The sequence below is a fragment of the Myotis myotis genome, unplaced genomic scaffold, assembly GCF_014108235.1.
Source record: "Myotis myotis isolate mMyoMyo1 unplaced genomic scaffold, mMyoMyo1.p scaffold_m19_p_2, whole genome shotgun sequence".
NCBI lineage: Eukaryota > Metazoa > Chordata > Mammalia > Chiroptera > Vespertilionidae > Myotis > Myotis myotis.
In genome coordinates this window covers 26,067,684-26,088,844 of record NW_023416324.1, presented here as the reverse complement: position 1 = coordinate 26,088,844, position 21,161 = coordinate 26,067,684, and the positions used below count along the sequence as shown (strand labels likewise).

The window sequence follows — 21,161 nt, the reverse complement described above, 5'->3', positions numbered from 1 at the left end:
TATAGATAACATGATAGTACCATGTGGTAAGAGCAAACATCTGGGAGAACATAGAAAAGAAAGCAGTTACTTCTGTTCTTTTGTGCTGGGGAGGGGATTGGCAGGACAGGGGACTTGGAAGAAGCTTCATAGAGTTGACATTTGGGCTATCTTTTTTTTTTTTTTTAATATATATTTTATTGATTTTTTTACAGAGAGGAAGGGAGAGGGATAGAGAGTTAGAAACATTGATGAGAGAGAAACATGGATCAGCTGCCTCCTGCACATCCCCCACTAGGGATGTGCCTGCAACCGAGGTACATGCCCTTGACGGGAATCGAACCCGGGACCCCCCGAGTCCGCAGGCCAATGCTCTATCCACTGAGCCAAATCAGTCAGGGCTGGGCTAACTCTTAAAAGAATAAACAAGATTTTTACCAAGTGCCTGGCCTCTCTTTTCATTTCATAGCCAATTTTTTTCAAATGGTCCTCATTTTTCTTCCTTACAACCCATTCACTGCTAAATCTTCTACCTTCTACTTGCCCTTCCCACCATTCCACTAAAACTGTTTCAGGCAAAAGTCACCAAGGAACTAATTGGCCCATTGCCAAATCCTATGACCTCTTCAGGCCTCATCTTTCTTCGTCTCTCTACAGAACTTTATGCCGTGACTACCTCTCCTTAATCTTTTCCCCTGGTTGTCATGACTCTGTTCTCTCCAGTCTTGCTGCCGCTTCACAAGTTCCTTTTCTGCCTATCCTGAGCATCCATTCTCCTCCTTCTCCTTTCTTCTTCTCACTCTCCCACTCCATGTCTTCTGTTGTCACCCACATGCCGTGGACTCCCACCTGAGACCGCTTCCCTCCCTCTTCTCCTGAGCTCCAGATCAGTGTCGCCACTGACTATGGGATTCCTCCACTTTGATTTTCCAGGTTGGTTAGTATTCAGTTACAAGTAACAGAAAGCCAATTCAGGACTTGAAGCAGGAAAGGGAAACTAATTATAAAAAGGGTGGGTCTTGGAGAATTGAAGAATGAAATGCAGCTAGGCCTTTGGAAGGGACAGAACTATAAACCAGAACCTCTGAACGCCCAGGAAGCATTCCTTCTCTCTCATCTCTGGTTTTCTCTGTGTGTCTATTCTCTTAACTCTTTGGTAGGTGTGGCCTACCCTTTTCACTCAAGAGTAGATTGCATAGTTCTGCCACACCAATAGTAACAGTTGTCTTTCATCCATTTTTAAATTTCTAGGAAACTAATCTACGTAGGCCAGCTATTGGATGTGGAGGGGGAGGTGAAACCACATAATACAAATGTGGCTTTTAGAAGGCAGAACAGTTTCCATAAGAAAGAAAGGCTCCTGGGCTGAGCAAAAATCCAAGAAAGTACCTGTTATAGGCACTGCAAACTCTGCGAGTCCAAAACAGAACTTAATTTTTCACCTGCCTGCTGTTTCTCTAAAACCAAATGTAATTAATATATTCTCTACCTATCCTCACCAAACTGCTCATCTTCTTATATTTTGTATTTCATTTGTGAGTTCACTAAAATTTCTCTAAAATTATAATTTCAGTTACTGTTTGTTCCTGCTCATCCACTCTCAAGTCTACTCAGTCATCTACCTCTAAAATGATAGATGAAATGGCCCCAATCTGTCCATTTCTTTCCATTTTTACTGCCTGGATTTATGCCTTTCTCATCTGCATTATTGCAGTAGTTTGTTAATGCATTTTCCTGCTTTCAAGTTTTCCCACTTTAGTGCGTCATTCACAATCTAGGCAGAATGGCCTTTCTAAAATATCTGTCTGGCCCAGGCAGTGTGGCTCAGTGGTTGAGCGTCGACCTATGAACCCAGAGGTCACAGTTTGATTCCCGGTCAGGGCACATGCCCAGGTTGCAGGCTCGATCCCCAGTGTGGGATGTGCAGGAGGCAGCTAATCAGTGAATCTCTCTCATCATTGATGTTTTTGTCTCTCTCCCTCTCCCTTCCTCTCTGAAATCAATAAAAAAATATATTTTTTAAAAATAATAAAACACCTATCTGGCCCTGGCTAGTGTGGCTAGAGTGTTGGCCCATGCATCAAAGAGTCACAGGTTCAATTTCTAGTCAAGGACACATACCTGGGTTCCAGGTTCGATCCCTGGCCCGGTCAGGGTGCATGCGGGAGGCAGCCAATCAATGTGTTTTTCTCACATGGGTGATTCTCTTTCTCCCCCACCTCCCTCCCTTCCACTCTAAAAATCAGTGGGGAAAAATATCCAAATAATAATTAAAAAATAAATAAAACACCTATCTGGTCCCATCAGTCTCCTGCTTGGAAGTCTCTCTATTCCTGACAGTCCGGGGTGGGAAGTGAACATTAGTGAAGGCTCCGTTGAGAGTTGCCCCTTAACCCCTAGTGCCGGGGAGCCCAATCGCGCTCCTCCTGCAGTGTCACTATTAGATGCTAGTAGTTCATTCATGTATTCGAAGTCAACATTAATTTTATTTTAACATTATATGTTTTGTTCAAATTTTTTCTCTACTAGTATTTTATAATACAATCAGCAAACAATATATATCAAAGATGAAAACAAATGTAGTAAAGGTTTCCTTAAGTTTTTGAATATGTAACTTCATTTACTTGCGAGTCATAATTTTTTTCCTAAACTGCTGTAAAATCAGCAAAAATGCCTTGGCAATTTTAGCATAGTTCCTAGGATATTGGTTGGCACTCAAAGGGTTAAACTGGCGTCTGGAGGGTAAGTGAAGCTTGTTGGTAGAGGAGCAGGTAAAGCAGTGTGTCTGTGTGGCATAGGATTCGCGTAGGATTCTAAAGCTCACGTGGTTCCAATTAGCAGCCTGTTCCCTCTCCCAGCCCACGTGCCTTCACTGGTTCTTCACTTTGCAGAGCTCTCCATACCACCATATTGTTTCTCCCTGTAGTATAGCTCTGTCCAGCCCAGTCCTGCTTAGCTCAACCACACTGGGCCAGTGGCTTGCTTAAGCAACCTTTGTCTTCTCTACAGGCTCATGAGCGCTCAGAGAGTTCAGAAGTGGCTTTTGTGATGCAGCTGGTGAAAAAGCTGATGATTATCATTGCCCGCCCAGCTCGCCTCCTGGAATGCCTGGTGAGTGGACTGGGAATGGTCCGTGGGGATTGGAGAGGTGGGAGTGAGGCTATGGAGGAATATTCTGCTATCAGCAAAACTAGTGGCACCCACTGCCATTTCTGCTGCTGAAGTCCTTATTTCAACATGATATGCAAACAGTGGGGGGCCAAACGAGTTCTTGTGAGAAAAACTAGGTGGTCCTGAGGGGTGTGGCCGGGAGAGGTACTAGTCTGGCCCATCCCCACATTGAACATGCCCTGAGTAAGTGGGGGCCTGAGGGCTGAGGAGCACAGACCAGTTTTGTTTGCACAAGTTGAGTCCTGCGTTTAATCATTCGATGCTTTACTGAGCACCTTCATGCTAGAAACTGGAGATACAGATATAAAGCCAGCAGAGTCCCTGACCCTAAGAGGCTTCCTCTGGAGTGCAGTTAGACTTAGTCTTTTAGTGCCTTAGTATAAGGCCTGGAGACATGTAAATAATAATGATGATACTACAAGAAATGTTGCAGCTGAGGTGAGCAAGAGGCACAGCAGGAACATGGGGAAGAGGTGCTCCAGTCCTGGGGATGGGCAGTCAGTGAAAGCTCCCTGGGCAGCATGACGCTTATTCAGCAACTTGAATAGGATGGCGTTGGCCAGGTAAGGGACATGGAGCACCCTGTGTGTTTGAAGAATTGGTTAGGGATTAACCTGGAAGGAGTCCATACACGATCACGTGGAGTGATGAGTTTGCCACTTGAAACGATCAGAAAGTTTTAGTAAGAATGTGACAGTCAGATTTAGTTTTTAAACCACGTCAATAGAGGTATAGTTTATATATACTAGAACATATCCCTTTTGAGTATACAGTTCAGTGAGGCTTAGCCTGGATAGTCACTGCCACAGGTGAGATCAAGAGCATTTCTTTCACCTCAGCAAGTTCCCTCTTGCCCCTTTGCAGTCAGTCCCTTCCCCCCCTTCCAGGCAACCACTTATCTGCTCTCCTTCACTATGGATAAGTTTGCCTTTTGTATAGTTTCATATAAATGAAATTATAGAGTATGTTCTGACTTCTTTCACTCAGCATAATTTTTCTGAGATTCATACATGTGGTTGCATGTGTCAATAATTTGTTCCTGTTTACTTCTGAGTACTATTCCATAGATTTACTCCTAAGAAAGATTACTCTGGCTGCAACATGGATAGTGAATTAGAAGAGAGGGCAGAATGAGCCAGAGATTGCAGTCACTTAAAGCAATTCATGTGAGAGACAGGAGTGGCCTGAACTAGGACAGTGACAGGAGAACACAGAAGGGGATTTATGAGAGACACATTCTGACTACAGGGACTGAGGAAGAATATAAAATTTAAAGGACTTCCAGGTCTGGCTCACATTATATCTAGATAGATAATGCTATAGTTCTCTAAAATAATGAGACCATAAGTACAAGCAGTGGAGGCTGGGGCTGTGGTGAAGCAGAAGGCCTCTCCTTCGAGAACATGGAGTCCATGGGTAAACGGGTCGGAGTCAGGCCTGAGTTTGAATGCTGGTATTGTGTTCCTTCCCACCTCTGTGACCATGAATAAGTCAGTGCATCTCTGTGAGCCTGCATTTCCTCACCGAGGTCAGAAGTGTTATGAGAGTTTAGCTAGGCATTTAGTAAATAGGACCCCCCCTTATTACATGCTCCATGCAGACAAGGACTGCTGCGCTCTGATCCACATGGCTCTTTAGCTCCTAGCACATAGGAGGTACTCCGTAAATAGTTAAAGGCAAGCATGTCAAACTCGCAGCCCGCAGGCCATATGCCTCATTTAAATAAATCTTTCTTAGGAGTAAATCTATGGAATATTACTCAGAAATAAATAAACGAGGCCTGTGGCCCGCCGGCCGCGAGTTTGACATGCTTGAGCTAAAGGCACGCATGCACCACCAGGGCTGTGAGCCATAACAGAGTGTGCCAGGACTGCTCCTGTGGACTGGGTGCATGTACACACCTGATGGTGCCATCTGGCTGGTGGAAGGCTTTCAGACCAAGTGAACAGGCTGAGCCCTTTTGAAAGCAATAGCTCTGGTTCTTATTGCTGGAGAGACAGCTTATGCTTAGAGTATCTAATCTTGAAGTGCCCTGTAAGACTGTGTTGTCCTCATTCTCCTGATCCCTGAGTCATGATGTTTCTGGGATTCAGGGGTCAGGGTGCCCCATCACCACGGGAAGGTCTTGTGCATTCCTTGCTGGTTGTAGGCTGTAAAATCCGAGAGGCCAACAGCCTCCACTTGTGGCTCTCACCACTGACTACCTCTCTCCCCTGGTACAGGAGTTTGACCCTGAAGAGTTCTACCACCTGTTGGAAGCAGCTGAGGGCCATGCCAAAGAGGGACAAGGGATTAAATGTGACATTCCCCGCTACATTGTTAGCCAGCTGGGCCTCACGCGGGATCCCCTGGAGGGTAAGCATGCTGCTGGTAGCTTCAGAGAGGCCACAGCCAACCAGCTATAAGAGCAGGGAAACCACCTGGAGAAGAGGCTTAGATTGGACATGGACCTGGCACAGCACCAGGGGACTCGGCTATAGGAGGAACCCTGTGTCCTCTGCCATAGGGTTCCTTCAGAATTGTTCACGTCTGCCCGATAGAGCCAACCTGGACTGCCGTGGGCTCAGCTGGCTTGGATTTAGAGCCCGAGGTCAAAAGAGAACAACAAAAGGAACACAGTCACATTTTCTAAAACGCTCGCCTCCTCTGCATGCTGACCTCTCTTGCTGCCACCTTATAAATCCTTCTGTATCTTTGGGGTGGTCCCAGCTCAGGTTGTCAGAAGCTGATCTCCATTCTTCAGGGCTTCCCACTGAGCTGCTGAACTGGGCTGCCATGTCCCTGGTCTGGTGTCCTGCCTTCCTTGCTTCCTAGCCCCACCCGGCAGAGCCGCCTTGGTCAGCAGGATGGGAACTGAGCCCAGCTTTGGGTCCTATTTTCCAACAATTGTCCCAAGTTTGAGGGAAGCTTTATAGAATTTGCCAGGCCTTATAAATGGCACTGGACGTCTAGAAATAGGAGTGGCAGTATTACTGGCAAACCAGTTCAAAAGCTACTACACCCAGGAGAGATGCAGGACCAGGTTTGCATCACAGACTGGTGCTGAAAGCATAAGTGCCTCCCTACGTGTACCTGCCATGTGATGTGTGGACTGCCAAGATGCAACAGTGCCATGCACACTTGCTTTGTTTCTAGAAATGGCCCAGTTGAGCAGCTATGACAGTCCTGATACTCCGGAGACCGATGATTCAGTTGAGGTAAAGATGCTGTGCTCCTGCCCCAGTCCTGGATCGGGCCCTGTGAAGCAAAGTTCTCATTACTAGAACATCTGGAGGTGGGGGTGAGGGTTGTGTGCACAGCCCAAGATGTCATTCAGCTCCTAGAGGCGACTGGGCAGGAGGCCGCAGCAGGGCTAAGAGCTGAGCCAGTGCTGGAGCCAAGCTTCCCTAAACATAGAGCCCCTGAGAAGCATGCCTGCCTGTTGACTGTTCCCTTGTCTTCCAGGGCCGTGGGGCATCTTTGACATCTAAAAAGGCACCCTGTGAAGAGGACTTCGAAACCATTAAGCTCATCAGCAATGGCGCCTATGGGTAAAGGCAGGGGTCAGGGTGTGGCGGGGGCTGCAGCTAAGCCAGCCCTTGGGCTCTTCCTTCTATAAGTATATGCTGCCCACATACCTCGGGATGGACCCTCTCCTGAAAGCCTCCCGGAGGGGCAAGAGTTCCGTTTCCTCTGACATCTGAGCACCGTTCCTCTCCCAGGCGATTCCCACTCCTCTCACTGCGCTCTGGGGGAGGGTTGAGCTGTGTCCCCAGGACTTAGTAAATTAGGAAATTGAAGATCTCTATGGACAGTGCCCAGTTCCTTCTCAGGGATAAGTACAGCCCTGCCCTTCGTTCTGGGCATTTATAAGGTGAGAGCAGGTAGTTTGGCCACCCCAACTCTGGGTGGTGGAGAGCACAGCTCAGGCGCTGAGGGCCCATGAGGGAACTGAATGGGCTGTGTTTCCCAGGGCCGTATTCCTGGTGCGGCACAAGTCCACCCGGCAGCGCTTCGCCATGAAGAAGATCAATAAGCAGAACCTGATCCTACGCAACCAGATCCAGCAGGCCTTCGTGGAGCGTGACATACTGACTTTTGCCGAGAACCCCTTTGTGGTCAGCATGTTCTGCTCCTTTGAGACCAAGCGCCACCTCTGCATGGTGATGGAGTATGTTGAAGGTACTTGGGGAAAGGCGGCCTGGCATGGAGGCCAAAGGCACAATCTGAGACATCCCTGAGCTGGGACCAATCGATTACTTGGGGGTAAAGTTTCACGGCCCAGCTTCTCAGTCTCTCTGTGACATTGGTTTCTGCCTTAGGATCTCAGCCCATTTGGCGACGGTGGGCACACAGCTCCCTGCCCCTCACAGGAAGAGGCTTCTGCAGCAGTAGCTACCATGAGGCTGCCCCTGGCAGGTGCATGAGAGGCACTCTGGGACAGGATGTGTCAGCCTGGCGGCTCTAGAATCTTGCATCCCAAAGCCTGCACAGCCTCTCCTGCTAGACCAGGCAGGAACAAGAGGTGGCAACAGCCCAGGGTTGGAAGCTGGACCCTCAGAAGACAGGAAAGCCATTGCCCTGGCTGATGGCTTGTGAAAGGGACGCCCCCTAAGGTCACACAAACTGCTTCCAGGATGAGCAGGAGAACTTCATGGCCGGTGGCCTTCCTTCTCCCCTTTTTACTGCTGTCTGCAGCTTCCAAAGATATTTTGCCTAAGTCTTGAAGTTGACGCTGAACAAAACTCCCCTTTTAATTAGTAGATGCATGCTGGGAGTTTACACTGTTATTTCACTCAAAAATTAAAGGACATCCATCAGGAAGGAAATGAACAATGCTGAAGTCTCGGCCAGATGTGTTTGCAGTATACAGGATTCTCATCCTAAAATAATGTAGTCCTATCTCTGCAAATCAACTTACAGGCATAGAGGCCTGGGTTCCTTCTCTCTCTGGCCTGGCAATGGCCTAAACGGCCATTCACCTTCCCTCCTGCTTCCCTTCACACTGTCTCCCACCCATGCCAGCAGCAGGGAGGCTAGAGTCACAGTCTCTAGCACCAGGGTCTCCCATGAGTTTGTCTACCCTGGGGCCTTAGAGACTGTAAGCCTGAGACTACGGAGGGCAGAGAGCTGGGTCCTTCCCTCACGGCGGCCGCCTTGTTGCAGGAGGAGACTGTGCCACTCTGCTGAAGAACATCGGGGCCCTGCCCGTGGACATGGTGCGTCTGTACTTTGCGGAAACCGTGCTGGCCCTGGAGTACTTGCACAACTACGGCATCGTGCACCGTGACCTCAAGCCTGACAAGTACGCCCACTCTCTGGGTCCCTAGTTCCAAGTTCCCCATCTTGGGTCTCTAGATAAATGGAGGTCGACAGAGCATGTTTGAATCTGTACCAGAACGGTTGCTCGTGTGGGTATCCATCTATGCCCAGTACACTGTCCCCTGACCACTCCAATAAGAGACCATCGCCAGCAAGGTCTGGCAGGGGCATTGTAAGGCTCTGGTGACATGTAAGAGTTACTGAGGAGTGCCACCTAAAAAACCAGGCAGGAACAAAAGGATCAGCATATATGATAGATGGCTGCACAAGTGTTCTGACATTTGCTGATATCTGCTCTGTGCCAGCATGATATTATGGGCTATAAAATGGTCCCTGGTCTAGAGTGGAAGACAGAAATATCCGTGCACAGGCTGTTTCTCGGAAGGCATTAGTCAACTGGAACAAGGTGGGAAGAGCTCTCTAAAGCTGGGGAGTGGGATTTGCAAAAGCACAGAGTGTGACCCATTCAGGAACTACAAGTTGTACAGCAAGCATGTCAAACTTGCGGCCCGAGGGCCACATGCAAACCGCAATGAATATTTTTGCAGCCCAGCCAATATACCGTATGTAAGAAACATTTTAATGAAAATTTCGTAACTTAATTTTTACAATATCCTGTTATACATAATTACTAATAACGAACTACAACGTTCGCTCACGACTGATTACTATAATCACGCTGCACTCATTTCCCTTATGCGCAGACGCACCATTTCTCCACTAATACTGGCAGCAAATATTTGCCACGTTATTAGTCTTGTATTGACCTGGTTGGTGTGCACAACAGGAAATATTTTGCTTTCAGAGAACAAGAAAAATAGGTTGATTTGCGTTATGCTTAATATGTGCAGTTATTCAGTGTCTGGTAAGTTAATGTTCAAGAAAAAATATTAATTTTTATTAAAATGTCCTATTATTTTATGTTAACGATTACTCATTATTTCAGCCCTTTGTATTCAGCATGTCTCTATCAAAGTAAACCTAGGTTTCTATGAAAATTGAAGCTTTTGTTTTTTTGCGGCCCACATACACTTAAACCTTGTTTACTTGGCCCGTGTTAGCCTTTGAGTTTGACATGCTTGTTGTACAGTATGGTTGGTCAGTAGTAAGAGATAAGACCAGAGAGATAGGCAGGAATTAGATCCTCAAGGGCCTTTTTGTTAAGTTTGGGTTTTATTTAAAGGATCCTAGAGGTCTTTGAAGGGCCTATGAACCAAAGATGTGATAAAATGACACATTCAGACTTTGGGTTTAGTTTAGGAAAATCACTCTGCCAGCGGAAAGAGATAGTGAGACCACTGCAGTAGATTAGGCCAAAACAACAATGCCTGCACCTAAACAGTCAGGATGGGTAAGAGGCATAATGTTGGGGAGGAGAAGGGAAATGACAAGGTTGGGGTGGGGGTGCAGAAAGAAGCAAGAGAGCAGGAGTCTGGGATGTCGTCCAGAGTTCTAGCCCGGCACTGTGCGTGGAGAGGAGCCTCCGGAGTGGAAAGTGGCTTTGACATGAGACAGGCCCTTGTTCAGATGATCACTCGTTAACGCCATGAACTCGATTCTGAATTAAACCTCTCTGAGCCTCTGTTCCTCCTCTTTAAAATGGGAATAACAACGTTTGTTGTGTTATTCTGTAAGACCTTCCAGGAGCCAAAATACTAGTGTTTTTATGAATAATCAATAAAGCACTTACCACAGAGCTCAGTAGGTAACAGAAACTGCTTTTCACCAAGAAGAGGGCCAGTTGGGAAGATGACTAGTTTGGACAGGTTGAGTGTGTGGTGCCTGTAAAACATTTGGGTAGTCGATGGACATGGAGTTCAGAAGTCAGGACCAGAGATACTGATTTGGGAATCAGAATAAAGGCATGGCCGGGAGCAGCCTTCAAACAAAATGAGACGGCTCAGGTGGAATATGTGAAAGGAGAGGAAAAAGACAGTTCTTTGTGAGATCTGATTTCTATTTCTCCCAATCAACCCTCTTTCTAAGACCCACCTTGGACATGGACAAGAGTATGTGCCTCTGAGTCAGGGGTGCTGAGAGCCACCAGGTGAGGAGAGAGGACTGGGAATAGCTGCAGCCTAAGGATGAGGCTGACCGCTCTGTGGAAGAAAGTTTTCCTCGGCTGGCTGACACCTGCCCGCAGGGAAGACTAGTGAAGGCAGCAAACAGAAGTGGGTTGGGGGAATGGGCAAAGAGCAGGTTGCTTGTGCAAAATGCAGTGCTCACAAAGCCAGAGCTCTTATTCCTTCCAAGCCCCTGTCTTCTCACTGAAGCTACCCTGCTGTCCCACAGGAGCCCCTTAGAAGCCTGAGCGGGGAAATTTGGTACATAGTAAGGTTAGCACTTTTAGAAAATGAGGAAATAACTCCATCCTCTGTCTCTCTGGTTTCCCAGCCTCCTGATTACATCCATGGGGCATATCAAGCTCACTGATTTTGGCCTTTCTAAAATTGGCCTCATGAGTCTGACAACAAACTTGTACGAGGGCCACATTGAAAAGGATGCCCGGGAGTTCCTGGACAAGCAGGTAAGGAAGGATGGTTGAGACTTTGGGGATTGAATTCCAGGCCTCAGAATAAAGATGGGGTATGCTTAAGACTGGGAACTCCTATCTTTTTCATCTTTTGATTCCAGGGAAGTATTAAGATAGATCACACATTTAGAAAATAGGGTGGACCAGAGAATTATCCTATACAATGAAAGGTTAATATGCAAATCAACTGAACTGTAGAACGACCGGTCGTTATGATGCACACTGACCACCAGGGGGCAGACGGTCAATGCCAGAGCTGCCTCCTGGTGGTCAGTGCACTCCCACGGGGGAGCACCGCTCAGCCAGAAGCCCGGAGCCAGGCTCACAGATGGCGAGCACAGCACCAGTGGTGGGAGCCTCTCTTACCTACGCAGCAATGCTAGATGTCCAACTGATGGCTTAGGCCCACTCTAGGCGGGGAGCGGGCCTAGGCTGTCAGACATCCCCAAAGGGCTCCTGGACTACAAGAGGGCGCAGGCCAGGCTGAGGAATGCCCCCCACACCTCGAGTGCATGAGTTTCATGCACCGGGCCTCTAGTCCTGTATAATAAAACCCTAATATGCAAATCGACCGAATGGCAGAACAACCAGTCGCTATGATGCAAACTGACCACCAGGGGGCAGATGTTCAATGTAGGAGCTGCTCCCTGGTGGTCAGTGTGCTCAGCCAGAAGCGGGGCTCACAGCTGGCGCAAGGGCGGTGGCGGGAACCTTTCCTGCCTCCACAGCAGCGCTAAGGACCCCTCGGGGGATGTCTGCCAAGGGGTCCCAGACTGCAAGAGGATGCAAGCCCAGCTGAGGGACTACCCCCTCTCCCCCTCCAGTGCACTAATGTCATGCACCCAGCCTCTAGTCCTATATAATAAAAGCCTGATATGCTAAGTGTCCAACCGTTCGACCAGTCACTATGATGTGCACTGACCACCAGGGGGCCGATGCTCCAACTGGTAGGTTAGCTTGTTGCTGGGGTCTGGCCAATCAGGACTGGACAAGACAGGCCGGACACGCCCTAGATCCCTCCCACGTTATTTCCCTGGCCCTGATCGTGCACCAGTGGGGCCCCTCAGCCTGGCCTGTGCCCTCTCACTATCCGGGACCCCTTGGGGATGTCGAAGAGCCGGTTTCAGCCCAATTCCCAAAGGCCAGGCTGAGAGACCCCACCCGTGTACAAATCTGTGCACCAGGCCTCTATAAAATCCAAAATCTTCCTCGGAGTTTGGAGAAAATGGGTCATATTACCATTGACACCCAGACTGGTGTGAGGTCCATTCTGAACCTCCTGGCTCAGTCAAGAGCAAGGCTCCCTTGGAGCTGCTATCCTTGGGTAATTAGGAGATACATAAACTCACCCCACCAACAGTTCCAACTCTGGTACCCTGGTTGCTTTTGCTCATTAACCAAAGTTAGCTGAGTCTTTATTCTCAGACTTTTTTCCCCCGAAGGTGGGAATCACCACCCCTCCAGCTGTCATGCCAGGGAACTGCCTCAGGAAGCTGAGTTAGCCTGATTTCTCTATGCCCAGGTATGCGGGACTCCGGAGTACATTGCGCCTGAGGTGATTCTGCGTCAGGGCTATGGGAAGCCAGTGGACTGGTGGGCCATGGGCATAATCCTGTATGAGTTCCTGGTGGGTTGCGTCCCTTTCTTTGGAGACACTCCGGAGGAGCTCTTTGGGCAAGTGATCAGTGGTAGGTACCATCCCCCGGCCCTCGGGAGGCAGAGTCTGGATCCACAGATGATGATTTACGCATGCACCCATGAGGCTTAGGGTTCTCGTCATGTAGGCTTGCCTTAGTTGTGTGTGCGCACAGCCACACTGTGTGTCACCTGGGGCTTGTTCTGGTTATGTACCCGTGTTGTCTGTGTGCGTCTCCTGTGAGTGTGAGTTTTGTGTGGGCATGTACGTGTGTCTGGACTGTAAAGGCAGGAGGAGTTGGAGCTTCAGGGAAGTCATGGCTTTGCAGTGCCCACTCTGGACCAGAAAGCAAGCCATACTCTGGGGCATGCATTCTAGGAGGATAGGAACCTAAGGAATTGGGGTCCCAGGCAAGCTTTCAGGGATTCTGGGCTGAGCCCTTTATGCCTCCCTAGCCTTATTCTATCCGAGGACCATCTTCTCCATTTCCCACTCTGCCTACAACTTCTGAGGCCTTCTCTCACCCACTCCCTTTCTCCTACCCCCCACGACCCTTCAGATGAGATTGTGTGGCCTGAGGGGGATGATGCGTTACCGCCAGATGCCCAGGACCTCACCTCCAAACTGCTCCACCAGAACCCTCTGGAGAGACTGGGTACAGGTAGGACAGGCCCCACGAAACTTTTTCATCACATGGGAGAGGGAGGAGGGAGGCTGAGTCCATGCCACCAGGAGGGTCAGGCTTCAAGTGCAGGCAGTACCTGTGGGTCCGGAAACTCGCCCTGCTCCTCTGGGCAGATCTGGGAAGGTGCTGGAGCTGAGGCTCCAGGCCTAGCTTCTCGAGGTCTGGGTTCTCCCTGGACTTGCTGACCTGGGCTCCACCTGCTCACCCGCCCCCTGGTCCACGCCCTCCCTGTCCATAGGCAGTGCTTGTGAGGTGAAGCAGCACCCATTCTTCACTGGTCTGGACTGGACAGGACTTCTTCGCCAGAAGGCTGAATTCATTCCTCAACTGGAATCGGAAGATGATACCAGCTACTTTGACAGTAAGGCCACGATGGGTCAGGAGGATTAGGGCTCCTACCTGCTTTTTCAGAAATACCCATGCACTCTGAACTTGGCATGGGGAGAGCAACTTCTCCAGGCCCACCCGAGGTTTGTTAGGGTCAAAAGAGGCCACCACCAGTGGCCTCTGAAGGGGACTGTCCTCTGTTTGTCTGACCCAGCCCGCTCAGATCGGTATCACCACGTGGACTCAGAAGATGAGGAGGAAGTGAGTGAAGATGGCTGTCTTGAGATCCGCCAGTTCTCTTCCTGCTCTCCCAGGTTCAGCAAGGTACCACTGAGGCACCCCAGACCGGCTAGGGCAGGCTGGAGGATTGGAAGAGGAGGACCTGTCAAGGGTCATGCCTGGGCAGGCTGGGGAAGAGGTGAAGGGGCTTCCCCAGGAAAAAGAGGAGGAAAGGCAGGGCCTGCATATGACAGACACTTCTAGAACCACTCCAGGGGTGAGGCCAGGTCAGCCCAGCGGAATCGCTGTTTCCTTGAACATTCAAGGGAATGTACAGGGGAAGGAAGGGAAGCACTGATTCAGATTCCTGGGGATCGGGTGCAGGGACGCTTTCTGCTCCTTAGGTTGTCTGTTGGAGCCCGTCCCCAGCACGTCTTCTGTGCCCACAGGTGTACAGCAGCATGGAGCGGCTGTCGCTGCTCGAGGAGCGCCGGACACCCCCCCCCACCAAGCGCAGCCTGAGTGAGGAGAAGGAAGACCGCTCCGATGGCCTGGCGGGGCTGAAGGGTCGAGACCGGGGCTGGGTGATTGGCTCCCCTGAGATGTGAGCACCCAGAGCTCACCCAGAGTGGGAGCACGCCATCCTTCAGTTGTCACAGATTATGGGGGATTCAGATCCTGGGGAGGAGTGCTAGCAGCAGTGAGGGGGCGTCCACAAGAGCGGCTCCTCCGGAACGCCTGAGACGTGTCTGTGAGACCCTAAGGAAGCCTGGGCTGGCGGAGGGAGACCCCAGGCCATCTCACCGTAGGCCTTGTGTCTTGCAGATTGCGGAAGCGGCTGTCGGTGTCTGAGTCCTCCCACACGGAAAGTGACTCAAGCCCTCCACTGACCGTGCGGCGTCACTGCTCAGGCCTCCTGGACGTGCCTCGCTTCCCGGAGGGCCCTGAGGAGGCCACCAGCACCCCCAGGAGGCAGCAGCAGGAGGGCATATGGCTTCTGACACCCACATCTGCAGAAGGGATGTCTGAGCCTATCCCTGAACGGCCAGTGGAGCAGCAGCTGAAGCTAGATGAGGAGCCTGCTAGCCAGAGCAGTGGTTCTAGTCCAGGTGTGGCCCAGCAGGTGGCCAAAGGGCCCAGGCTGGACCATAATGCAGGGAGGCAGGGAGGGGCAGCTCGGCTGCATCGCAGGTCTCATTGCTCATTTGGGCCCACAGCCATGGAGACTCGAGGCCGTGGGACCCCACAGCTGGCTGAGGGAGCCACAGCTAAGGCCATCAGTGACCTGGCAGTGCGCAGGGCCCGCCACCGGCTGCTCTCAGGGGACTCTATAGAAAAGCGCACCCCTCGCCCCATCAGCAAAGTGATCAAGTCCGCCTCAGCCACAGCCCTGTCCCTCCTCATTCCTACAGGTGAGGCCTTGGGGAACTAGCATCAAACTCACAGGAAGGGCCCTGGAATCTCCGTGGGCCTGTGCAGGAGTCTGCACGGGGCAGGTGTGTCTGTGCATTGTATGTTGAGCAGGTACCTGAGAGACCGTGTCACTGTTGCCCCTTTGTTATGAAACTAGAAGTCTCTAGTTTAAATATGTATGAAGGGTTTATATGGTCCCTGATCCACATAAGCACTCAGAAAATGCCAGCTGCCATTTCATCACCTGCTGGGGTCTGAGAGGGCTCGGGTACAGGAGGGGCTTTGCTGCTCAGAGGCTGTGGGGAGGACATACCTGGGCTAAGGCTCTGTCTCTGGCTAGGGCTGTGTGTGATCAACAGCCTAGGCGGGGGGGCTGGTCTGGGATCTTTGCCAGGCCAGGGTCCCCTGACCCACTAAGTCCTGGTTTCTCATTCTCCAGAACACCACACCTGCTCTCCCTTGGCCAGCCCCATGTCCCCACATTCCCAGTCATCCAACCCATCATCCAGGGACTCTTCTCCAAGCAGGGACTTCTTGCCAGCCCTCAGCAACTCGAGGACCCCCATCATCATTCACCGAGCTGGCAAGAAGTATGGCTTCACCCTGCGGGCGATCCGTGTCTACATGGGTGACTTGGATGTCTACACTGTGCACCACATGGTGTGGGTATGTCCAGGCATCCAGACCCGCTTTCTCTCAGCTTCATCACTCCTCTTACTAGGGCCTGCCTGTCCCTGCCCACACTACCCTCAGGCTCAGGCTCAGGCTCAGGCTCAGGCTCAGGCTCCGGCTCCAGACTGATAACTGTTCTCTCCCCGGGGCAGCACGTGGAGGATGGAGGTCCAGCCAGTGAGGCGGGGCTTCGTCAGGGCGACCTCATCACTCATGTCAACGGGGAGCCTGTGCATGGGCTGGTGCACACTGAGGTGGTGGAGCTGATCCTGAAGGTGAGTGCTGGGGGTGCTGCCTGCTGTGGTCAACCCCAGCCTTGGAGGCTGTGACTGGCCATAGGGGAGAAGGAGTCGAGTACACGTACACCTGGCACTGAGTACAGATGCACATACACAGTTTGGGTACGGCCATAGCGATGTGTTTTTGCCCAAAGGCACCACCCTCACTGACCAAGGTCCAGTGATACTCTGGGCCTTGGGTAGGATTGGAGAGCAGGATGGGTAAGCCTCTTCTCTACCTTCTCAACCCAAACTACTTGGGCTCCAGTCAGAGCCATTTGCTAACCTGTGAAGAGAAGACGGGTCTGTGGTTCAGACAGAGGCTAGAGCTGTGGTCTAGCCATGCCCAGGGGTAGGAGTTGGATCAAAAATATGGCCACCACCTTAGCCTGGGTTCATGTTCTGGTCCCCAGAGTGGAAACAAGTTGTCTATTTCAACAACTCCCCTGGAGAACACATCCATTAAAGTGGGGCCGGCACGGAGGGGCAGCTACAAGGCCAAGATGGCCCGAAGAAGCAAGCGGAGCCGGGGCAAAGATGGGCAAGAAAGGTGAGCCAGACTTGGCCCTAGGGCCCGCTCGGGGCCAGTATGTGGTGCTTGTGTGTGCTGTGCCCTGTGCACCGAGCCAGACAGCTTTGACTCTTGTCTCTGCAGCAGAAAAAGGAGCTCCCTGTTCCGAAAGATCACTAAACAGGCGTCCCTGCTCCACACCAGCCGCAGCCTCTCTTCCCTTAACCGCTCCTTGTCATCAGGAGAGAGCGGGCCAGGCTCTCCCACACACGGCCACGGCCTTTCCCCCCGATCTCCCACTCAGGGCTACCGGGTGACTCCTGATGCTGTGCATTCAGGTAGGAAAGGCTCTCTGCAGATCGCAGACAGCCCCTGGGAGGTAGGAAAGCGCCTGCCCTCTGGTTCTCATGGATCCCACTCTGAAACTGTCATTCAACCCACCCCCTGAAAGATCCAGCTGACTTGGAGAGGAGGTGACAGGGGTGGAGGGTGACTTCATCTCTATAGCCTGGGCTCTGGCTCACTGATGGGGTAACCTTGATACTCCTGGGACATTCCAGGGCTAAGCATTGCCTTGCCCCTCAGTCATTTCTAACAGCTAACATTGCTCTCTCTGCTTTTGTCTGTGCAAAGTGGGAGGGAATTCATCACAGAGCAGCTCCCCCAGCTCCAGCGTGCCCAGCTCTCCAGCCGGCTCCGGGCATACACGGCCCAGCTCCCTGCATGGTCTGGCACCCAAGCTCCAACGGCAGTACCGCTCTCCACGGCGCAAGTCAGCAGGCAGCATCCCACTGTCACCACTTGCCCACACCCCTTCTCCACCACCAGCAGCTTCACCCCAGCGCTCCCCATCACCCCTGTCTGGCCATGGAACCCAGGCCCTCCCCACCAAGCTTCACGTGTCGCCTCCCCTAGGCAGGCAACTCTCCCGGCCCAAGAGTGCGGAGCCGCCCCGCTCTCCACTACTGAAGAGGGTGCAGTCCGCTGAGAAACTGGCGGCTGCACTTGCTGCTTCTGAGAAGAAGCTAGCCCCTTCTCGAAAGCATAGCCTTGACCTGCCCCACCCTGAGCTCAAGAAGGAACTGCCACCCAGGGAAGTCAGTCCTCTGGAGGTAGCTGGGACCAGGAGTGTGCTGTCTGGGAAGGGGGTGCTGCCAGGGAAGGGAGTGCTGCAGGCTGCGCCCTCACGAGCTCTAGGCTCCCTCCGGCAGGACCGGGCTGAGCGGCGAGAGTCGCTGCAGAAGCAGGAAGCCATCCGTGAGGTTGACTCTTCAGAGGACGACGCTGACGAGGGGCCTGAGAACAGCCAAGCTGAGCAGGAGCCACGCTTGGCACCCAACCCAGAAGTGGGCCAGGATCCGCCCCTCAGAGGAGCAGAGGGGGAGGAAGAAGAAGCCTTCTTGCCCAGGGACCCCCGAATGGAAGGCCCTGGTGACCCCCAGAGGAAGCTTGGGATCCTGCATGTCTTTGAGGAGGCTGCCAGCTCCTTGTCACCAACTCCCAGCCTGGGTGGGGCTGGACCCACAGACCCCATCCCCCCTGAAGGCTGCTTGAAGGCCCAGCTCCTCCGCACCCAGGCACCGACAGCACTTTGTCCCAGTTCCCCAGGACTCATCCCCACCAGTGGGTCCCCTGCCTCCTCCACCACTGGAGGGCCAGGCCCATGGTCCTGGAAATTCCTCCTTGAGGGCCCAGAGGGGGCATCCATAAGCAGAAAGGCAACAACGGAAGGTGGGTTGGTCAGCTCCCAGGATTTGGAAGCCACAACTCCAGCCCATCCTGAGAACCTGTCTCCTAGGCAGGAGGGGAAGTCATGGCCACCCAATGCCCCTGGGCTGGCCCACCCTTGTCAGCTTTCCAGCCAAAGCTGGCGCTGGGAGCCTGAGTGTGCGCAGATAGAGAAGGAGGAGCCAGCCCTGGGCATCACCACAGTGCCTGAGGCCTCAGGTGACAGGAGGCAGAACCTTCCATGCAGAAGCTGCCCCCTTACCCAGGAGCCTGGGCCCAACCTGCTCCAAAGGGGCCGAGACCCAGGGGCCCCTCACAAGCATCAGGACTTGGCAGTGGCAACCAATGAGCTTTTAAAGCAAACATAGCAGTTGTCTGCCATTTCTTAACTCAGATCTGTATAATACATGCTCTTAGAAACCATCTTTATGTCTTTTGCTTGCTTCTTTCCTCAGTCAACACAAATGTAACTCAAAAGTCCTATGTTATTGCTGATAATAGAGTGACTAAAACAGTTTCTACTGTCAGGAGAGGGGTCTCTAACCCACCTTGGCTTCCCAGCGATTATGACATCTGAGCTCAAACCTGAAGGATAGGTAATAGGTAGTAATTTGCTGGGTTAGAAGAGTAGGAATTAGTGTAAGGCTGTCTAGGCAGAGAGTATAGCACTTAACCATATGCCTGGTATATTCAAGGAACCAAAAGTGGAAATGGGTGTAGTGAGTTAGGCAAGGGTCACACTGATGGTCTTACAAGAATTTAGACTTTCCGTGGGTGATAAAGAACCCAAGAAGGTCACGTAGCGACTAATATTCCTGCTTTATAGATAAGGAACTCGGGTTTTCAGATATTAACAGAATCTTATAGCTTGGGCAGAGCTAGGACTAGAACCTAGATATCTCTTCACTCTAGAACCCACACATCTACCCCAAGTTAGAATGCCTCTTAGCCAGAAAATGGAAGCGGAAAGATGGAGGGAGGTGAAGAGTTGAACTTGGTACTTGGGGGACATCCGCAAGGTAACTAGATGTATGGGTCTCGAACGCGATAGAGAGCTAGACTGATGATAGAAAACTGAGAGCCATTAATGTATCAATAAGGTGACGTGTAATTCTTTTTCTTTTTTTAATATATTTTATTGATTTTTTACAGAGAGGAAGGGAGAGAGATAGTCAGAAACATCGATGAGAGAGAAACATCGATCAGCTGCCTCCTGCACATCTCCTACTGGGGATATGCCCGCAACCAAGGTACATGCCCTTGACCGGAATCGAACCTGGGACCTTTCAGTCCGCAGGCCGACGCTCTATCCACTGAGCCAAACCGGTTCCGGCATAATTCTTTCAACAATAAAGAATTATTTTTAAAAGAATATCAAGCTGAAAAAAATAAAACAGCAAAAAATAGATAAAATTTAAAAAATGATGTACTGAGGGGCATAAGCATTTAAGACAAAGAAAGACTTAGAAGCAGCAGCCAGAAGGGCACGATAAAATCCAAGAGAAGAGTTTTAAAACGGGTGGAGTTACTTGGTAAAATGCTGGGAGGCCAGGTGAGATGAAAATAGAGAACCACCTCCCGTGTTCAGTAACAAGTCATGAATGTTTGTCGTCAGTGAGCCCTTCCTGGGCTATTCAGATAGGTCTCTGCACTGGAGATGGACATTGCAGACCTGGGCAGCCCCCACAGTGAGTAGAACTGCACTGGGTGGGTGGGTGGTATTCGAGGGGGGGGAGGACATCTGGGACATTCTGTTGGAGGAGTCATGGCCTCGCAGGAACAGGGCTCAGGGAGAGTGCCACGGCTAGAAGAGTGCCTCCAGATGACGAAGGGCTTTATGAAACTGCTGTCTTGCACTATTGTCCCATAATCCAATGCCTTGGGCCAAAGGTGAGGTAACAAGAGGCCTGGAAACTGGAAAACGTATCTGGGTCACTGGCTGGGTGTTTCAAGCACCCTGCAGCTCTTGGTCACCCTGCATGGGGAAGGCTGTGGCCGCCAGAGGGCGTGCTCTGCCCACAATGCAAAGCCCACAAGTGGGACATTTGGCCCCTCAGCCTTTCCAGTTCCCTCGTGAACTCACTTATTCCTTCAGTCATTCATTAATAGTCGACCCCTGCACTGGACACAAGGAATAAAGGTAACTGGTTGCCTGAGGGAGTCCACCCCCCATGTACATCAGGATCTGCTTAGAAGGACCACACCATGGGGAGAAGGGGCTGGGGCATGCACGACTTACAGTAGTTTATGGGAGAGAGACTGCCTGCCCCTTAAGGGGTTGGAAATGGCAGGCAGGAGAGGAGGGCTGGGAGGAGTAGGCACAGAGATGCTAAGCATCCTGTAATGCATGGGGTAAGTGCTAGTGGGGCAGTTGAGAAACTGCCTGATAAGCCTGAGGGCAGTGAGGAGTTTCTGGGAGGTAACCACAGGAAGTGGTATAAGCAGATTTATGTTTTAGGAAGATCACTGACTGCAGTATAGAGAGGCTCAAGTAGAATAAGCAGACCAGAAAGAAAATGTAGTGACCCATTATGGTGGTCTAACCTAGGACAACAGGAGTTTTCTTAGAGCAGCGGTTCTCAACCTGTGGGTCACGACCCCTTTGGGGGTCAAATGACCCTTTCACAGGGGTCGCCTAAGACCATCAGAAAACATATATAATTACATATTGGTTTTGTGATTAATCACTATGCTTTAATTATGTTCAA

At 51.2% G+C, this 21,161-nt stretch overlaps 1 protein-coding gene across 7 annotated transcripts in view; it reads left to right on the top strand.

Moving 5' to 3' along the window:
- Nucleotides 1-18,876, top strand: part of MAST2 (microtubule associated serine/threonine kinase 2) — a 160,836-nt gene extending 141,960 nt beyond the window's left edge. For all 7 annotated transcript variants that reach the window (XM_036347546.1, XM_036347543.1, XM_036347548.1 and 4 more), the window contains 19 exons: nt 2,989-3,090; nt 5,373-5,505; nt 6,286-6,347; nt 6,595-6,680; nt 7,103-7,311; nt 8,296-8,434; nt 10,846-10,978; nt 12,507-12,672; nt 13,180-13,281; nt 13,544-13,666; nt 13,847-13,956; nt 14,301-14,455; nt 14,677-14,960; nt 15,069-15,263; nt 15,704-15,930; nt 16,089-16,211; nt 16,628-16,764; nt 16,870-17,063; nt 17,359-18,876. In XM_036347546.1, the coding sequence (XP_036203439.1) occupies nt 2,989-3,090; nt 5,373-5,505; nt 6,286-6,347; nt 6,595-6,680; nt 7,103-7,311; nt 8,296-8,434; nt 10,846-10,978; nt 12,507-12,672; nt 13,180-13,281; nt 13,544-13,666; nt 13,847-13,956; nt 14,301-14,455; nt 14,677-14,960; nt 15,069-15,263; nt 15,704-15,930; nt 16,089-16,211; nt 16,628-16,764; nt 16,870-17,063; nt 17,359-18,821 (4,143 nt within the window). In that variant the 3' untranslated portion in view covers nt 18,822-18,876. The remainder of the gene's footprint in view (nt 1-2,988; nt 3,091-5,372; nt 5,506-6,285; nt 6,348-6,594; nt 6,681-7,102; nt 7,312-8,295; nt 8,435-10,845; nt 10,979-12,506; nt 12,673-13,179; nt 13,282-13,543; nt 13,667-13,846; nt 13,957-14,300; nt 14,456-14,676; nt 14,961-15,068; nt 15,264-15,703; nt 15,931-16,088; nt 16,212-16,627; nt 16,765-16,869; nt 17,064-17,358) is intronic.
- The last annotated feature ends 2,285 nt before the right edge of the window (nt 18,877-21,161 follow it).